An 18,000-nucleotide genomic window follows, 5' to 3' on the forward strand; every position below is an offset into this window, starting at 1 on the left:
AAACAAGTGGAAGGATTAAAAATTCATTTAAAATATATATGTGTAACAGAATAAGAGTGTAATATAATAGGAAAAAATATGTGGATAGAATATAAATACACAATAAAACAAACTATTCATATGTTTTGTTCGTGCCGTGTGGTTCCCGGCACCAATACAAAAATTAGATTATATGTATTCAGATAGTAAATGTTTACTAGCCCTTTACAAGAAAAAAATTTGAAGCATTTCTACTACCACTAAGAATCAACATAATTATAGTCGTCATGATGTAAAGTAAAAATGCCCTCATTTAAAATACGTGAGTCTTAACTTTGGCACACCCGCTAAACCCACATCACTTCATAACGGTTTAAAGTTTTATGCTTGGCAGCATCACCTTCGAAGGTCAAAAGTACCCAAAACCGCCGAGCTTGCATGAAGAGAGTTATGAAAGTGGATGAAGCAAAGGAAGTATGCAGAGGTCGTGGCAAGTGGAAAGAGGTAGTCTCTGCCTACCCCTCCGGGAAAGAGGCGTGATTTTATGTATCTCCTTCGATGAATCATGTCGAGTATAAAAAACCTCAATTGATGTTGACATTTGTCACACGTTGACTGACAGCTGACAGACAATGACATAATTAGGACTTGTTAGTTTTGTTTTGTCATTTTCTACACGTCTGCTGTTTAATGTCGCCGACAAAATATTTAAACCCAGTTTTGTCCAAGTAACTGATTATTTTTAAGAAAAGTTACGAATCATGATTTACTCCACTTGGTTGAGTCAATTTCATTCATCATTTATCATTATTAGTTCTTTTGTGTTATATGTCCATTCAGATGTGCCGAGGCCCCGCGGTGTATCTTTATCGAAAGCATCTCTTTATTCACCAACGAAAGACTTCACATGTTTTGATGGAACAGTAACTATACCGTTTAGTTACGTAAATGACGATTACTGTGACTGCTTCGATGGCAGCGATGAGCCAGGTACGTCTGCGTGCTTGAATGGTATATTTCACTGTACCAACGCCGGTCATCGGCCTCAAAATATTCCCAGTTCAAGAGTCAATGATGGAGTGTGTGATTGTTGCGATGGTACAGATGAGTATGCCACGCCCGATATTTGTACTGACATTTGTAATGAACTTGGTAAAGAAGCTAGAGCTGAATATCAGAGGTTAGCTGAACTACATAAAGCTGGTAGTCATTTAAGAGTAGACCTTATTGAAAGGGGAAATAAAAAGAGACATGAAATGGCAGAGCAGTTGTCACAATTGGAGAAGGATAAAGCAGAAGCTGAACAAATCAAAGCTGAGAAACAGGCACTAAAGGATGAAATAGAAGCTAAAGAAAATGAAGCTCTCAAAGTTTATAGAGAAGCAGAGGAGAAAGAAAAACAAAGGCAGGCTGAAGAAGAAAAGCAGAAGAATGTGAAAGAAGCCTTGGACAATTTTGATAGGTATGATTCAAACAAGGATGGGGTTTTATCAATTGATGAAATAAAAGTAGCAAATGTATTTGATAAAGATAAGGATGGCCAAGTTGATGAAGAGGAAGTGAAATATTTCTTTGGTGAGAATGAGAGTGTTGATAAAGATGCTTTTACCAGTGTTACCTGGCCTTTGCTCAAACCTCTGTTGATGATGGAACAAGGTATGTTCAAACCTGCCCAAGATGAAGAGCATGTAGATCCAGATGTTGATGGTGAAATGGATGATGATCTTGATACTGAAGATACTGGAGCTGATTTAGATGAAGATCATGCTGAAGAAGAATCACCTAGAGAATTTGATGACAGAGACATATCTTCACATGATTCTAAAGTGTATGATGATGAAACACAGAGATTGGTAGATGAAGCCACTGAAGCCCGAAAACAATACACTGAAGCTGAGAGAACAGTTCGGGAAATAGAATCTAACATCAGGAATATTCAACAGAACCTTGAGAAAGATTATGGCCTCCAACAAGAATTTGCAACTTTAGATGGACAATGTTTTGAATTTGAAGATAAAGAATATGTATACAGGCTGTGCATGTTCCAAAAAGTGACACAGAAGTCAAAGAATAGTGGTTCTGAGGTTGGTCTTGGCAATTGGGGTGAATGGGCTGGAGAAGACAATAGATACTCTGCCATGAGATACACCAATGGTGTTGCCTGCTGGAACGGACCTAACAGAATGACTATAGTTAATATTCACTGTGGGTTAGAAAATAAAGTGTTGTCAGTTGCTGAACCATATCGCTGTGAATATAAAATGGAATTGAGTACCCCTGCAGCTTGTGATATGTCAAATGTAAACCAAGATCATTCAGCACATGATGAGCTGTGAGAGACCAGTGACTTTTACACTTAAATGTGTGCTAAGATATAAGTTAAACACAAGGCAGGATATAAGAACATTTTCACAATGGCGAATCGTCACAACACTTATTGTTATTATTTTGGATATTCATTATGTGTAAAAACATTTGTATTTGTCAAACATAATTATCAGATAAAACCAAGCTGTTAAACACAAGGCATCTAAATCTTTGGAAAAATCTAGTTATAATGGCTATTTTCTGATGTAGGTATTTATGAGTCATTTTAATTTTCTCAATTCTGTCACTTTTTACAGTAACTGGCTATGTTTTGCATTTATCTATAAGAATTATTATTTATGTATCAAAGTGAAATACCAATGCAATACAAGAATAAAATTAATTTATTACATACTTTAAAAAATACTAAATTCACAATCTGGTATATTGGTTTTGTTTCACACAAATAATAATTATACATTTTAGATCCGGTTTTTATAATAATGTTTGGTCATGCTGTTTCAAGAAAATAGGCTGTGTTAGTGGATGGCTGGTTTTTTTGTGAGATTCAAAATCTGCCTAGTAGCATAAGTAGAGTTTAGTCTTTAGTCATGAAGTTGATCAATTTCAGGTTTAAATTTTTTCCTATTTATGCAATAAATCCACTTTAATTTATGTATCCACTAATGTTTTAAAGTTAAGACTGATAATAAGAGCATTATAACATAATATCACACATTCCTTATGTTAAAGGCTGTTTTAAGTTCCAGTGAATGGATAGATTCATAGAAATGAACAAAACATTGTGAAAGATTACAGTTTGTTTTGATTAATATTATTTTTATTTATTTCCTAGGTCCTTGTATTGTTAATTAGGTAGGTACCATTCAATCCCAATCCATATTTAATAAGATTTTGTTTGTTATCAATGAATATAAATAATTAATGTGGAACAGATTTTGATAACATGGTAATAAGATTAGAATTTAAGAAAAACTTTGGCTACATTCATAGTTTTGCAAATAAGTTCTTCATCGATACACTCTTGACAGAGTGGCCAAGCTCGTCATGTAGTCATGAAAGTGGAGGGGGCAGATGAAACACACCGCACGATGCTTCGCCATTTTTCTCCACTCTAAGTCATCCTACTGAACTAGTTAATGAACTGGTCCACAATAGACTTTATTTGGTTGGTCCAGCGCATTTAGTGCCTTCTACTTTTCCCTGGACACACCTTATTTGCAAATATGGATGAATGAAAACAGGTTGATTAACCAATTACCTAAACAAGGCGAGTATGAATGGGAATGTTGGGAGGAAGGTTCCTTGATCAAATTGAGTATCTAACTTTAATCTTACAAAAATGTCAAATGGACGACTTTGCCAAGAGTGGTAAAGATATGAATTTGGATGAAGTGAAAGAGAAAGACGAAGGTATCGTGGTAATTGGAAAGATGTAGTTTCTACCTGTTGTATCTTTACATATACCATCAGTTTGCATAAGTATAAAATTTATCTAAATAATGTATTCATACTGAAGTTTTTAGTCACATGCTAATGTTAAGCCAACAGCACGGCCTTGGTTTATTAGCACATCTATATTACACGCTGAGGCATGTGTCCAACGAGGTAGGATGGTATTTAAAGCTCGTGCTCTATTTTAATACCTGGCAGGATTTCTGAACGATTGTTGGGCTTTTTATCTTAAATCATTACCGTGCTCTTTTAATGGAGGGTAAAAAATATAAGAAGAAACCGTTCCGTTTCACAATGAGTAATAGATTTTTAATATGGGTACGACAAGTTTCTTTTTTGATAGCAAAAACATAGGTACCTACCTCAATTCGAATGTCATTGTCATTTGACTGATATTTACTCACACAAACATACAAAAATAATTCTGTCAATTTCACATTGGCTGCTTCTGAGGTGTGAGATTGTTTACATGTGTTTACCTAGTACCTAGTTACTATTTTGTGGTTATGTACCTAGATAAAGTTTTGAAATAAATTTATCTTTTAACTAAATAATAGAATAGCTAACTCAAGAATAGCTACGCCTAATAATCTATGTCTCAGGTTTTATTTAAAGTCAGTCAGTACAATGGATGTAGAGGCATTACTATCTAATTGCAATTTTTCAATGTTAGAAGGTAAAGTAGACTCCCGAATTTTGAAGTCCGTAAAATGTATGGGTTTCGTCAAGCCAACGAGAATTCAAGCTGAAGTTTTACCACACCTTATGCTGGGTAAAGACGTTATAGGCGCAGCTAAAACTGGAAGTGGAAAAACACTAGCGTTTCTTATTCCCGTTGTTGACAAATTATTAAAATTAGGATTCACTAAGAAACTTGGTAAGTTTGCACTTTGCAAATGAAACTAATTCATCATCTATTTATTTTCTTTTGCTACTGCATGATTTTTGCTTTCATACTATTTACTGATTCCTTCTTTCCCTTATAAATATGATCAATGTTATTTCTAGGAACTGGGTGCATAATACTTTCACCGACAAGGGAATTAGCCTTACAGACTTATACTGTGTTGAAGAAATTATTAACCGAAATTGATTTGTCACATTGTCTTATAGTAGGTGGAGAGAAAAAGGTTAAAGATATATTGGCTTTACAGCGAGGTAGGTTTATTTGACAAGACTAATATAAATTTTTGGCAGAAAATAGAGCAATCACAATATATTATACAAAATGTTTTAGACATAATTTTTTTTTATTTTGCTACAATAGTGGTCTGGTAATGAAAAAACATAGTATGAGCTAGTTGCTACCCTTTCGGAGCAGATTGTAAAAGTCAATCATGTTAGGTTTATACATATAATAAGGAAGAGGTGGTAATATACATACATACATACATATGGTCACGTCTATATCCCTTGCAGGGTAGACAGAGCCACCAGTCTTGAAAAGACTGAATAGCAGCTATTAATGATAGAATTGAGATTCAAATAGTGACAGGTTGCTAGCTCATCGCCTAAAAAAGAATCCCAAGTTTGTAGTTTGTTTGTAATATTAAATATAAATATTTCTTCATATGTTCCTTATCCAGAAGTGGAACTTCTAAATCATGATCACATTCAGAAAGGGGATCAACTGAGACCAAATGTCAGTTTTGTTCAATTCTACAACACAACTGGTAAAATCAATATTATCCACTAGTTTAATAAAGATAATAAATATTTCTTGTAACAATTCAATTTTTGTTGGAACAATTTTTTTTATTTTTTTTTATATACGGGACAAATTACCCAGATTGAGTTAGCTTCAAAGTAAGTTCGAAACTTGTGTTAGGAGATACTTACTCAATGAAACTATATTTTTTTTATAATAAATACTTATATGGATATAAACATCCAAGACCCAGGCCAATCAGAAAAATTTCTTTTCCCTTTTATTCGAACCCGGGACTCCAGTGTCACAGACAAGCGTACTCCTGCACAGCCGCAGAGGCCGAGAATTTTTGACGAAATTTGATACAAAGAGACAATTATATGCTTGAAATAGTTAAGTTTAAAAAATAAATCGAATGTTTTAGGATCAAACATTGTAGTGAGCACCCCAGGCCGCCTGCTAGACCACCTTCAAAATACAGAATCATTCAGATGTTACAATCTTAAATGTCTAGTGGTGGATGAAGCTGATAAATTATTGGAAGCTGGCTTCGAGAAACATATCACAGGAATAATTAGTTTACTACCAAGTAAGTTGTTGTCTGTTATCTACAAACAATAGTATATAAAGTATAGTGAGTAGTGTATCACCCACACAAAGGTCCCTGCTTAATCTAATGGTAGATTGTTAGATAACTAACAATCTATTATTTAATAAAGTTAATATAGTATTATTACTATAAGCATTAAGTCCGCCTATTGTACTTTATAAATTGTCATTGTTAAAATAAAGAATAAACAAATAAAAATAAATAATAATATTTGATAGATAGATTGTAAAATATACTTATTAGAATAGTCATGATAGTGGTACAATGTACAATCACAAGCAGAAAATTGACTTTTAAAAATAGAGGCTCATATTTCTTTGCAGGCGACTGTACAACAGCTTGTCTGCATTGTGATGCATAATTTTCTTATCAGTGGGCTGATGGTACTGAAGCTAAAACTCTTCCTTGTTGTTTTTGTTTAACCGTTCGTTCTTGTTCTTCGTTGTTGTTTAACCTTCATAAGTGTGTTCAAAATAAAAATAACAATCCAGAAATACCCATAATAAGCTCAAATCTTCCACCACGAGTCTGATATTATGTATAACTTAAAATTAAGTAACACCACACACAATATTTGCCTATGCTGAGAATCAAACACCTCTGCCTAGCGAAGCACAATGCTACAGAGGGCGACCTACAATATTGTTACTTGTTTCAGGTAAAAGACAAACACTATTATTTAGTGCGACAATTGATAATAAAGTGAAGAGTTTAGTTAAATTGGCGCTTCATGCTAACCCAGTGCTAGTGTCAGTGAATGAAGATAGACAGTCAACTGTTACTGGGCTACAACAGGGGTGGGTATATACCTTTTGTATAATGTTACCTTATTTATAATGTTTCCAAAATTAGTACATACTAGAAACTTTTATAAGTTTCTCATGCAAAATCTACTGAAGGAATTTGTGTAAAACTTTATCGTTATAATAAAAAAATAAGAGTAACATATAGGCTACATATACGTAAATGAAGCCGCAGGAGGATAATAGTATTTTTATATGTTTAAAATGCCGATCTTTAATAATATTAGAAAGTAAGCAAAAAAAGCTCATGTAAGTGCTTATCCTAGCGGTTCTCGAAATACTGAGGGCTTAACATTTTCTTGAAGATTTTCTTTCTTTTTTAATTTTCATTAATTTCATCATTTTTCATTAATCACTTTTGTATTTTTTAAGATATTGCATATGTCCAGTGGAAAAAAGGATACCCTGGTTGTATAAAATGCTCAAGAAGACTAAGAAACTGAAGGTTATGGTATTCTTTTCTTCCTGCAAGTCTGTGGACTTTCATTATGATTTCTTCAAAATTCATTGCAGAGCTGCGGTATTGAGTATACATGTAAGTTCTTTTTTATTAAAACCGCAATTACTGTAGAATTTTTATAGTTACCTATCTTTACCCTTAACGCTGGATAATGCTAGATAGGATGCCTCAACTTCGTGCATATTAGATTTATCTCATGGAAACCTTTCATTGGATAAAGATATGATACAAAAACATCACATCTAACGAAGTCAAACGTAATTTTTTTTTAAATTTCGTGTCTCAAATTATTTTTCACTGGAACACCTTTATTTTTTCGTTGAACTAAGCGTTATTTAACTTTTGAAAGGGAAAACAAAGTCAGTCCAGAAGAAAAGAAGCCTACCAGAAGTTTGTTGAAGCGGGTAATGGTGCCTTGTTCTGTACTGATGTCGCCGCCAGAGGACTGGATATACCATCTGTAGACTGGATTGTACAGTACGACCCCCCTACTGATCCTAAGGTAACTGTACAGTATCATTGAAATATTTAAACGTTTCATACAAATTGACATATTCAAATAAATCTCAGGTAACATTTACATTACCAATTTTAAATGTATTAATCGGCGTTCTTTTGGCGTTAATCTCAACGACATCTTAACCTCTATACTATAGGGTACGCCTTTAGACCATGAAATTTGATTGATTGAGTCAGATCTTTACATAAAACCTCTCCTGTCTGCCCCCGCAACCTTCATAGGGCATCCTTTCCCATATTGTATTAGGTAGGTACAAGCTGCACTAAATGAATATGCCTATCCTTAGCGAAGAGAGGGAGTGGCCCTATTCTTTATTACCGAGAACCACACGGCCATTAGAAAGCCATTTTTTTTTTAATTTATAGTACAATACACAGAACATAATGCGAGTGTTTTGTTGTGGTGGCTGTGTTAGGATAAATAGACTGCTTAATATGTTAACAGATTTTTCGCAGTCCTTGTAAAATATGTTTTTATTATTGTTTTATCAGGAATATATCCATAGAGTTGGGCGGACAGCAAGAGGTTTGAATCAAAAAGGTAGCGCCGTAATACTTTTAAGGCCAGAGGAAGAAGAGTTTATAAAATATTTGAGGAAAGAAAAAGTATATTTGGATAAATATAGTTTTGGAGATCCACCTAATGAAGTTCAAGATATGGTAAGATTACCTTTGATATAAAATAAGTTGAATAATACGTGACATTGAGTCGAGTCACGTGGTTAAGTAAAACGTATTATATGTAGAACCGCGCACATACTACTTATTAAACATTATTTGAAGTGCTCGTGCTGCGTTGATTTTCATCGATTTCACCTAACAACCTTGGCAAATTATAACTGATTTTTTTTATTGCGCTTGTTAATTATTGTAATCGCTTACTTTTACAGTTAGAAGATTTGGTAACAAAGAACGGTGTGGTAAAAACCTTAGCGAGAAAGGCTTATCTATCATTTCTAAGGTGTTATAAAACTCATCCTATGAAGAAAATCTTTAATATCCAAACAATGGATTTGAAATTAGCGGCGAAGGCCTTTGGCTTCCTGGAACAGCCTGATGTGGATTTTTGTATCCTTTTCATTTTCTAGGTATATTTTAGAATTAAGATTTCCCGACGTCCCATACGAATTTCAAGAAAAAAAGTAAATTTCATTTCTTGAGACAACTTCTATGCCTTAAAGTAACAAACGTAAGAGATTTTCCTGTAAATAAGGACGGAACGAAACGAATAAATCAACTCAAATGCCAGTATCTGAGTTGCATTTGTGTAAATAGATTTTCCGATTTCCGATTTTTTGGAACGGGCGTTTTCTGGCACGAGGTTTTCCATTCCGTGCACTCTAGACTAGACCACATAAAGAACCTACATGCCAAATTTCAAATCTCTAGACCCAGCAGTATGTCAGTCTAGTGTACTCTTTTATATAATTTTTAGATATTTGTGTTTTGCTCTCGGGTTCGATAAAAAAAATACAAGTCGTTACAAATACGCATTTATATCTTATTATCTATATATTATACAAAATTATTTCCAACTACGATTCATTACAGTAAAATCTCAAAAATCGTGATTCCAGTTTTCAAGAAAAAGAAAATCTTTACCTAAAATTCGGAAAATGTGAAAGACGACATCGAAAACAACATAATTATATCGAATTTCGTTATTATTTCTAAGGGGTACTACTTTCCTCATTATTGTCAATTTGTAATTTCCCACGTGAAGTTCCCTAGTTATGAGGAAAATATAAGCCATTTGTGATAATTATTATATTTTATCTGTATACATATATACATATATGTACCTATGTGTTTTGTCTGTACACAAACTTGCAATAAATTTGTACATAAGTTTTCTATAGCTGTTTTATTTTTTCGTCTATTTTCTTGTCCCCATTTCACTGCTGTTAAAATTATTTCTTTATATTATTTACATTCATTCAAATATCTACGAATAAACAATCAAATTCAAATTTATCAAACTATTTTTAAATACGAGTATAAGGTCCGTGGCACAGATTAAACACAATTAAAATAAATCTTCAAACATTATCCTCCTCTTTTTTAAAAGTCGCGTAAATAAACCCTTTGTATTTGGAATGGAAAGTTACAACAGAAAATAAATCAAATAGCATAATATGACGAAATGTAATTAGATAACGACACTGTTGTAGTTCATAATTTATCTGTTAATAGTCGTTTTGATATGAAATACACAAAAGATTTACATATTACCTTTAGGAACACAAAATGTATATCTGATATATATGTTTAAGATGGATTTACTGTCTTCTTCTAGAAATTGTTATCGAACGAATATAATGTTTGGGTTTGAGGCGATTGCATTTTCGCGCATCGCGCCGCTGCCTCCCGTGTCTCGCTTCTATGTCGCCGGACACCTCTTTAAAACTCCTATGTAAAGAGATGAGGATGTAACTGGAATCAACGCCAGGTGTAAAAAAGGCTTTCCTTACCAATTAAAAAAACCACAAAATTATAAAATACAGTTTTATTATACCAATATAATTATTATCGCTTAACTAACGGACCGTTTATTACCACCTTTTTGTCTGTATATCTTAGTTTTCTGCGCCTTATTCCTCTGGCTTGCTGGTGCATTTAGTGAATTAAAATAGCCGTAACCACCGCCTCCTTTCCTTTTTGAAGGCGGGCCTTTATTTGTTATCTTTAATTCTACAGCTGGAGGTACAATGAAACCAAATGATTTTGATACTTTAGCCAAATCAATCTTATCGATGTCGAATATAGTTTTCAAATGGTGAGAATCGTAAGCCCTGAGATAGCTCTTGAATGCTTCCTTGGCAGATTGATTCAGGAAATAGTTTTTTGATATTAATTTTTCCAACTGAAACGAAAGGTGTTTGATGTTACAAGGGATAATGTAATGAATTAAGTTAGCTCGTGGATCCGACCAACAAAAACATTAATGCAGACCAAATTATATAAATATTTGCGTATTGCGTATGTCCCAGCTGGGAATGGAATCCAGGCCTCTCCTAGTAGCGGGTGTAAAATGCAGCGCCAAGGAGTTATTGATGTTAGTTTGAAGTCATTAAGGCTGTCTATTTCTGTCTATATAATAACTTCAAACTAACATCAATAACTCAGTTAAATTCCGAGATAAAATCAGTAAGGCAGCCACAAGAAAAAGAAAATTTGTAAACATCCCATTTTGACCTAGGGTATAAATGTAAACACGAAAAATATATAAGGGTTTCCAACCAACCTGCAACTGAATATTAGCAACTTTGTTCCAAGAGAATTCGTATTCATTGAGGGTGACCTTCGACTGCTTCAGATACCTAAGGAATCCCAATTCCTCGGGTCGCAAGAACAACAACGCGTGCCCGTTGGTACAGAGACCCCTCGCTGTTCTGCCCACACGGTGAATATATTCCTGAAAGAAAAATAAAAGACGGTTATTTTTAATTCGGCTAAAATTCCGGGTTAATGGTGTAATTTGTCCCGTATATACTCGCGGTTAAATCCCCGCGTTTGTTTACCGAGGAATTCAATCTCGTTCAGCAACATATCATGCATTACCTTAGGATCATCAGGTGGGTCATATTGAACGATCCAATCCACAGCTGGAATGTCTAGGCCTCTAGCCGCTACGTCCGTACATAAAAGTATACCGGACTCCGCATTGCAGAACTGGAAGAAAGTTGTGGTACGCTTCGTTTGCTGTTGTTTGCCCTAAAAAAAAATTGAGATTGATATTATTTACTTACAATCATTACCTGCATTACTAATCTTACAAATAAACAATTTTATAAATCCCCAATTTGTATGTGTATAGTATTGTACTACTTAAGCCCTTCCATTTAGTATATTCTGTCAAGATATATGTAATCAGACAGTTATCGTGGTGGCCATCTTCAACCGATTTTCATAATACGTAGCTACAAACACTTCTGCCTGACTATGGGCCTTCACCTTCGAAACAAACCAAACGTACTTCAAACTATTTGAGCATCAAAAGGGACATAAGTAGCGTTACAAAATATACTTACATGTATAGACATCACAGGCAGGTCGATGTAGTTAAACAATTCGTGATGGTATTTTACGGACATACAAGTTGAGAGGAAAACCATAACTTTCTTCTTCCTGTTCTTCTTTAGAAACGTGAATAAGACCATCATACGCATCTCTGAAGGGCACACAATGAACCTGGGAAACGAAATAAGATAATCAATATCTAAGTTAAAAAAAAATACTTCTTTTTACTTGAACATTTCTATGGCTATAATCCATAGGAGCCAAAGTGGCCATACTATTTTTACAGCAATGTAGATATTCTATGTCCTTGAAAGCGACACTGTTATGTGAAAGATAAAGTGAATGTGTTTGTGAAAGACAGAGGGAAATTTACTTAGAGAAGAATAAGTATCACAAAGCCTGTCCTGCAAAGTCAATCAAAACTTACCCTTGTTCCAAAGAGTCCACGGTTGCTTGTTCTTTCTGGTCATCAACGCCTACATAAATTGGTTCTTGCTTTACCGCAAAGGCTGTCAGTGCTTCAGTCTTCTTGGTCTGAGTGGCACTGAACAGCATAGTTTGACGGCGTTCTGTTGGAATTTTAAATTGTAGCTTCAGAGCTTAGCTTTAGAGATAAATAACTTACCTATGTTACTTATTATAGGGACCAAATTGCAGTTTAGAAAAGTAATGAAGAGATTGATGATGATGAGAGAAATAAAAATGGACAGTTGTGGCTAGTGAAAGATTCTGCATAATTTACTCGTTTTATATAACAAGTTAACTATGCTGTGAAAGAACTTAAAAGTAATGGTGTAATGTTTAAGATAATATTAATTGGGACAAACTCGAAAATGACCACAATCTCTTTCTATGAATCTAAGTAACAATGCCATAGCAATATCAAGAGTTCTAAAGAGAGTCAGGTAGGCGCCTGAAAGAATAAAAAAATGCAGTTTGTATGTGTGTTCAAATCAAACTTCAGCAATGTATCAATGACTACCATTCCCGTGGGATTGTTTATGAAGGACAATGTGCCGAGTTTAACCACGGGAAAAGCTATTTCATTTAAATATAAATACTTACTGTCTTTGTTCCTAAGACAGTGTAGTGAACACTTATGGGATTTCCGATATTCCCACGAAAGCGGAAAAACGGGTCACCGTACATACAAATTTGCGGGTAAAAGTACTGACTTCTTGTCAGTACTTAAGTACCTTAAACCTTTCATCCAGGAAAAATACTGTATTTGCAGGATTTGGGCTATAAAACAATGTGTGTGATCGAAGATGCGGGCAACAGGTTGTTAACTATAAAGAAGTGACACAAAAGAGAGAAGTAAAAGGAAGTTATGAAGATAAACTTACTGGGCAATAGTCTGATGATCTGCTTGACTTCCTCTTCAAAACCAATCTCAAGTAATCTGTCTGCCTCATCAATGACGAGACACTGAAGATTTTTGTACAAGAAGTCTGGTGTATTTTGCAAGTGATCAAGCAATCGACCTGGTGTTGCTACTAAAATGTTGATTCCTGAAATAATAATTAACTTATTGCTATCATTTTGTTTATTTTTAAAGAGAACGTCAATGTTTTTTATAAGTGTTAATGGTTAAGGTATGTGATTCTGGAAGAGAGTATACAACATGTGACTATGAATGACACCTCAAGGTTTCAATGTTTCAGTTTCAGCTAAATGTTTCAATCATTTAGTGATGTAAATTATGTTAAAATTTAAGTTGACATCAACCATCAATATTAATTTTCAATATAGGTCTGATTTATTACATCACTGCGTTTACGCCATTGAAGTGAATAAAAATAAGATTAACCTTTAGATAACTTCTGGGCTTCTGTTGTTCTGTTAGCTCCACCCATCACCATCCCATAAGTGTGATGATGATACTTCATCAGCTCCATCAATACTCCAAAAGTTTGCATTGCCAATTCCCTTGTCGGCGAAAGAATAATAACACCAGTTCCTTGAAAATCAAAATTTTATTAAATTTAAAATATTAATATAAAAGGAAAAACGGTTATATCTTACATTTAAAATGATCAGATATCCATTCTGTGTTCATAAAACGACTCTAATACATACTTCTCAGTCTCAAGCATTTGTTTTTAACCAGCAACAAATAAATCTCATCATTAGAGGCTCAATTTATTGATGTTAAAGAACAAACACCCAGGAAGTACGGAGTTCTCACATTCGCCTTTTTGTCATCACTCATTTAAAGATTATTTTGAGCCATACAGCTTTTTAGTCTTTTTTTTTGGTCTTTAGAGAGACTGTTTGCTCTGCTTGCCCTTATGAGATAAAGAAGTGATTGTATGTTTGTAAAAAAGAAGATTTCATGAGTTAAGATTATTAACTAAATACTCATGTGTTTGGATAATTAACTAAATACTATGAATTTCTAGAAATGCAGGGTGGTGTCTGATAGCAAATTTATTTTATATTATAATATATTATATTTACCAAAGAAATTTATTTTATATTATAATATATTATAAAAATTTATTTATGTTGTAATTAGTGAATTTTATGCTATGATATAAAAAGCTTAAATACAACCAACCAAAAATACTATGTTAAGACTTACGGACAAAAAAGAAAAGTAATTACCATTTCTAGGCTTGAACTCCAGCTTATGAATAAGTTCAATTGCAGGAATTAAAAATGCGAGGGTCTTCCCAGATCCAGTCTTTGCTGCTCCCACGAGATCTCGACCCTCCAGCAATGGTGGTATTGCTTTGGCTTGGATTTCTGTCATGGTGGTGAAGCCCATGTCTTTTATGGCCATAAGAGTAGGCTCACACACTTTACCTTCCAAAGAAGAGAATTTCTGTTCTGATAAAATGCTGAGACTTAAACTGGACCCAGGCACTGGAATGAAAATAATATCAGTATTATTATATAATTTGGTTTCTTGAATATAGTTACCAAGGGTGGAATTTACATTTAGTACCAAAAGTGTTTATTTAAATTTAATGTGGTAATAAGTTAAGAGGATTAAAGATCATTATCAAGAAAAGGTAAATCTGCTGCAGAATTTACAAACAAGATTATTATAAAAAAAAATCAATAAGCTAGTAACTATACATACATTGGCTTTCATCATTTGTCTTTATTTCTATTTCATTGTCAGAGTCTGCTTCTTCACCATTATCATTTTCTTTTTTTACCTCAACTGGTTCTTCTTTGACATCAGCCTTTTTCTTTTTATGTTTTTCTGAAATATTAATTTGTCAATTATGAATTATTGATTTGAAACAATTATGTCAATGATTATGATTATATATACTTGAAAGGTTACATGGGAAAGATTACTTTTAATGGTTTTACTTTATGACAATATGGTCAAAAAGTTTGTCACCCAAAAAATTATGGCCAAATGAGCTTGAATGAAAAGGTAAGTTAAAAAGTTACAACTGGAAAGATGTATCTCTGCCTTACCTTTTAGAAAAAGGAGTATTTGTATACATGTACTAGGTATAATGATAGTGTGACTAATGACTAAGTATGTATATATACACGGTTAATTTCGCTACAAAAGACTTACATTTCATAATATACTTACTTTTAGAATCTGGTTTAGAATTGTCTTCATTGATTTCATGTGGTCGTTTCTTAGCTTCCTGTGGTTCCGATTCTGAAAAATTGAAACCTAATGTAATTAAAACAAAAAATTAATAACAATATTTACAAAAAAGGGTTATTTAAGTAACGTTTTAGAAAGAGTGAAGAGGTTAGATTCACTCAAAATTTACCTGCATTCATTGCATTAGATTCCTTGCTCATAAGATGCAGTTTCCTCTTTTCCCTTTTTTTAATTTTACGCATCATAATCTTGTCTGGCATAACCATTTAGGAAATTGAGATAGTAAAATAAAAGTTAAAATTAAAAACGTGGGTCAACAATAAAGTTCAATAAACACGACGACAGTTACGACTACGACAGGAGTACCTACAGTACAGGACAGATCCAGACAGTGTTGCCAACCCCAAAAAGCTAAAAAGCAACTCGCCTAGGGATGATCGATATTCATCGATGTTGAATAAATATCGATGTTAGCTGGAAAACATCGATGTCATGATTTCAATATTATCGACACATCGATGTTTTAGGAATAAATATATTGAAAAAAAAATTATAAATTTGTTATAAAAAAGAATAATAATTTGTCTGGTCAACGTGACACAAATATGCCTTTGGAATCACAATTTTATTTAAAAAGTCCGGTAGCTGAGTTAAAAAAAGACCCATTACTCCTATGGAAATGCTAAGATCCACCTATCCAAATTAGAAGAAAATAGCTCTTAAGTATATTTTGTATTGTACAGCTACATCCACAGCTTCAGAAAGGCTTATTTCTAAAGCTGGCCAACTCCTATACCAGCAACGTAACCGATTGAAGGAAAATATCTGTCAAAGTAATTTTTTTTTTACAAAGTGTGAACAAAAGATACTGAGATTTTTAATATTTTTGTTTAACGTTATTACAATTATAATAAATAATTTTCATAAATATAATAGACAGCTTTATTTTATTTTTAAAAAACATAAATATTTTACAGATTTCGATGTTTTTGAATCGATGTTTATCGCACATCGATACTTTTGATTCGATGTTAACATCGATGTCAACATCAATGTTTTTTAATATCGATCATCCCTAAATGTTAAAGTAAGCGGATTATTTTCTTAGTTACAAGAACTCACATACATTGACATATTTGTAATTTTGATTTTTGTTCTTTTGTTGTAATAAAAGAGCAAAAATTAAAGTATTATTATTTTTCAGTTTCAATTGCCTTATCTTCAATGTTTTCAGACTCATTATTATTTTTAAAATCATACATATTTTCGTTGAATTTCTTCATGTGCCTTTCTGTGGCTTCAAATGAATAGCAATCAGTTATTTCGGATTTAGTGTGTCTAAGGAATTTACCATCTAGTGTCATTGTGTTTTATTATGTAGTGGTTATCAAAAAATGTTTGCAGTATAATAGATGGCGCCGAACGCTAGTTGAAAAAGCAAGCAAGCGTGAGGAAAAAAAGTGTCCATTTCCATAAACTAGAGAGTTGTGTAGTTGTACACCCAGTGTTGTCCTATCGCTTTTATTGATATCGATTGTATTAAATTCTTTAATTAACAAACAGTAACAAACAGTCGCACACATTGACAGCATAACGCGGCGGGCTAGTCAGCAAATGGAATCTAATAAAATCTGCGCATCCACCCGTTGCTCATATCCCACCATTAAGTATAAAGTGTAATGTATTTTTGTACATGGATATGTCACGTCTCTTTCCCAGAGGAGAAGGCAGAGACTACATCTTTTGACTTGTTACTACTTTTTCAAAAGTGTAAACAAAAGTCAAAATATGGTGAAATTTAAAAGTAAACGATTAAGTGGTAAATGCGACTGGTGGTCACGGAAAACAACACAAACATTGCAGATATAATAAAACTATATTTGGTACTGAATTTTAGGGATAAACTACACAATTTCGCAGACAACAAAAAAAACGCGCTAGTTTCTCCGCGCGCGTACTTGAGACGACGCCTTCGATATTTGAATTAGGAATGTGAAAAAATAATCAATTATGGAAATAAACGATTAAAAATTTTTTAAAAGTAAAAATTGATTTTCATACCTGATTTTTTTTAAAATTAGTAATCGATTTTTTTTATAATCATGCAATAAATGCACTCCGACATTACGTTTGGTCTTCTGGCTTGGAGCCCGGAACGCAAATTGCAAAGAATACAATCATAGCTCCATAATATTACATAAACACCAACTGTGCATGCTTCCTGTGTTTTTAAAACAGTTTAGATGATTCATTTAATCAACCATTCACTAGATGGATAGTCGATGAACTGTATTTTACCGACATTTAGTTGGTATGTTATTAATTATTCGTGGTTGAAACTTCATTTTTCAAGCTTGATTGTTTTAAAACTTTAATTTTTGTTGATTATATAAGAAAGTACTGTTTCTGTTGTTTATTTTACATTAATTATATATTTTTTATGACATTAATTGAAAAATTAGGAAAAAAGTTATCAATATAATAATATCGATTATTTTCTTAAGAAAATCGATTTTTTATTAATCGAGTTTCATACATTAGAAATAAACCGATTAAATAAACATTGATTTTTTATCAGCAATGTCTCATCCCTAA

The 18,000-nt window shown here is 33.2% G+C and overlaps 3 protein-coding genes across 4 annotated transcripts; 2 read left to right on the plus strand and 1 right to left on the minus strand.

Moving 5' to 3' along the window:
- Positions 1–626: 626 nt before the first annotated feature.
- On the plus strand, positions 627–3,119 carry LOC106136374 (glucosidase 2 subunit beta). Its single transcript, XM_013336904.2, has one exon. It carries the CDS (start codon positions 741–743, stop codon positions 2,313–2,315), a length of 1,575 nt encoding a protein of 524 aa, XP_013192358.1. The 5' UTR covers positions 627–740; the 3' UTR covers positions 2,316–3,119.
- A 1,097-nt stretch (positions 3,120–4,216) lies between these two features.
- Positions 4,217–9,491, plus strand: LOC106136382 (ATP-dependent RNA helicase DDX18). The gene is made up of 9 exons (XM_060946006.1): positions 4,217–4,639; positions 4,771–4,920; positions 5,835–5,999; positions 6,679–6,817; positions 7,196–7,358; positions 7,633–7,785; positions 8,295–8,462; positions 8,693–8,870; positions 9,354–9,491. Exons 1-9 carry the CDS (start codon positions 4,390–4,392, stop codon positions 9,371–9,373), a joined length of 1,386 nt encoding a protein of 461 aa, XP_060801989.1. The 5' UTR covers positions 4,217–4,389; the 3' UTR covers positions 9,374–9,491.
- Positions 9,354–15,791, minus strand: LOC106136397 (probable ATP-dependent RNA helicase pitchoune). 2 transcript variants are annotated; one of them, XM_013336931.2, is made up of 11 exons: positions 15,575–15,791; positions 15,385–15,471; positions 14,911–15,036; positions 14,430–14,690; positions 13,633–13,782; positions 13,169–13,333; positions 12,250–12,391; positions 11,834–11,993; positions 11,364–11,516; positions 11,047–11,217; positions 9,354–10,665 (listed from the first exon to the last, which is right to left on the minus strand). In XM_013336931.2, the coding sequence occupies exons 1-11, from the start codon at positions 15,669–15,671 to the stop codon at positions 10,336–10,338; spliced, it is 1,842 nt and encodes a 613-aa protein (XP_013192385.1). In that variant the 5' UTR covers positions 15,672–15,791; the 3' UTR covers positions 9,354–10,335. The 2 variants fall into 2 exon arrangements, with proteins under 2 accessions (XP_013192385.1, XP_013192386.1); XM_013336932.2 differs by having other exon boundaries at positions 15,385–15,456; positions 15,575–15,790.
- Between the last annotated feature and the right edge of the window lie 2,209 nt (positions 15,792–18,000).

Source organism: Amyelois transitella, chromosome 10 (assembly GCF_032362555.1).
Source record: "Amyelois transitella isolate CPQ chromosome 10, ilAmyTran1.1, whole genome shotgun sequence".
Taxonomy (NCBI): Eukaryota; Metazoa; Arthropoda; class Insecta; order Lepidoptera; family Pyralidae; genus Amyelois; species Amyelois transitella.

Coding starts and splice junctions, on each gene's coding strand:
- LOC106136374 (XM_013336904.2), top strand. CDS start 741: ATGATTTACTCCACTTGGTTGAGTCAATTTCATTCATCATTTATCATT.
- LOC106136382 (XM_060946006.1), top strand. CDS start 4,390: ATGGATGTAGAGGCATTACTATCTAATTGCAATTTTTCAATGTTAGAA. Junction 6,000..6,678: donor AATAATTAGTTTACTACCAA/GTAAGTTGTTGT, acceptor TACTTGTTTCAG/GTAAAAGACAAACACTATTA. Junction 8,463..8,692: donor CTAATGAAGTTCAAGATATG/GTAAGATTACCT, acceptor TTACTTTTACAG/TTAGAAGATTTGGTAACAAA.
- LOC106136397 (XM_013336931.2), bottom strand. CDS start 15,671: ATGGTTATGCCAGACAAGATTATGATGCGTAAAATTAAAAAAAGGGAA. Junction 13,783..14,429: donor GGAGTTCAAGCCTAGAAATG/GTAATTACTTTT, acceptor TTGATTTTCAAG/GAACTGGTGTTATTATTCTT. Junction 10,666..11,046: donor TTGCTAATATTCAGTTGCAG/GTTGGTTGGAAA, acceptor CTTTCGTTTCAG/TTGGAAAAATTAATATCAAA.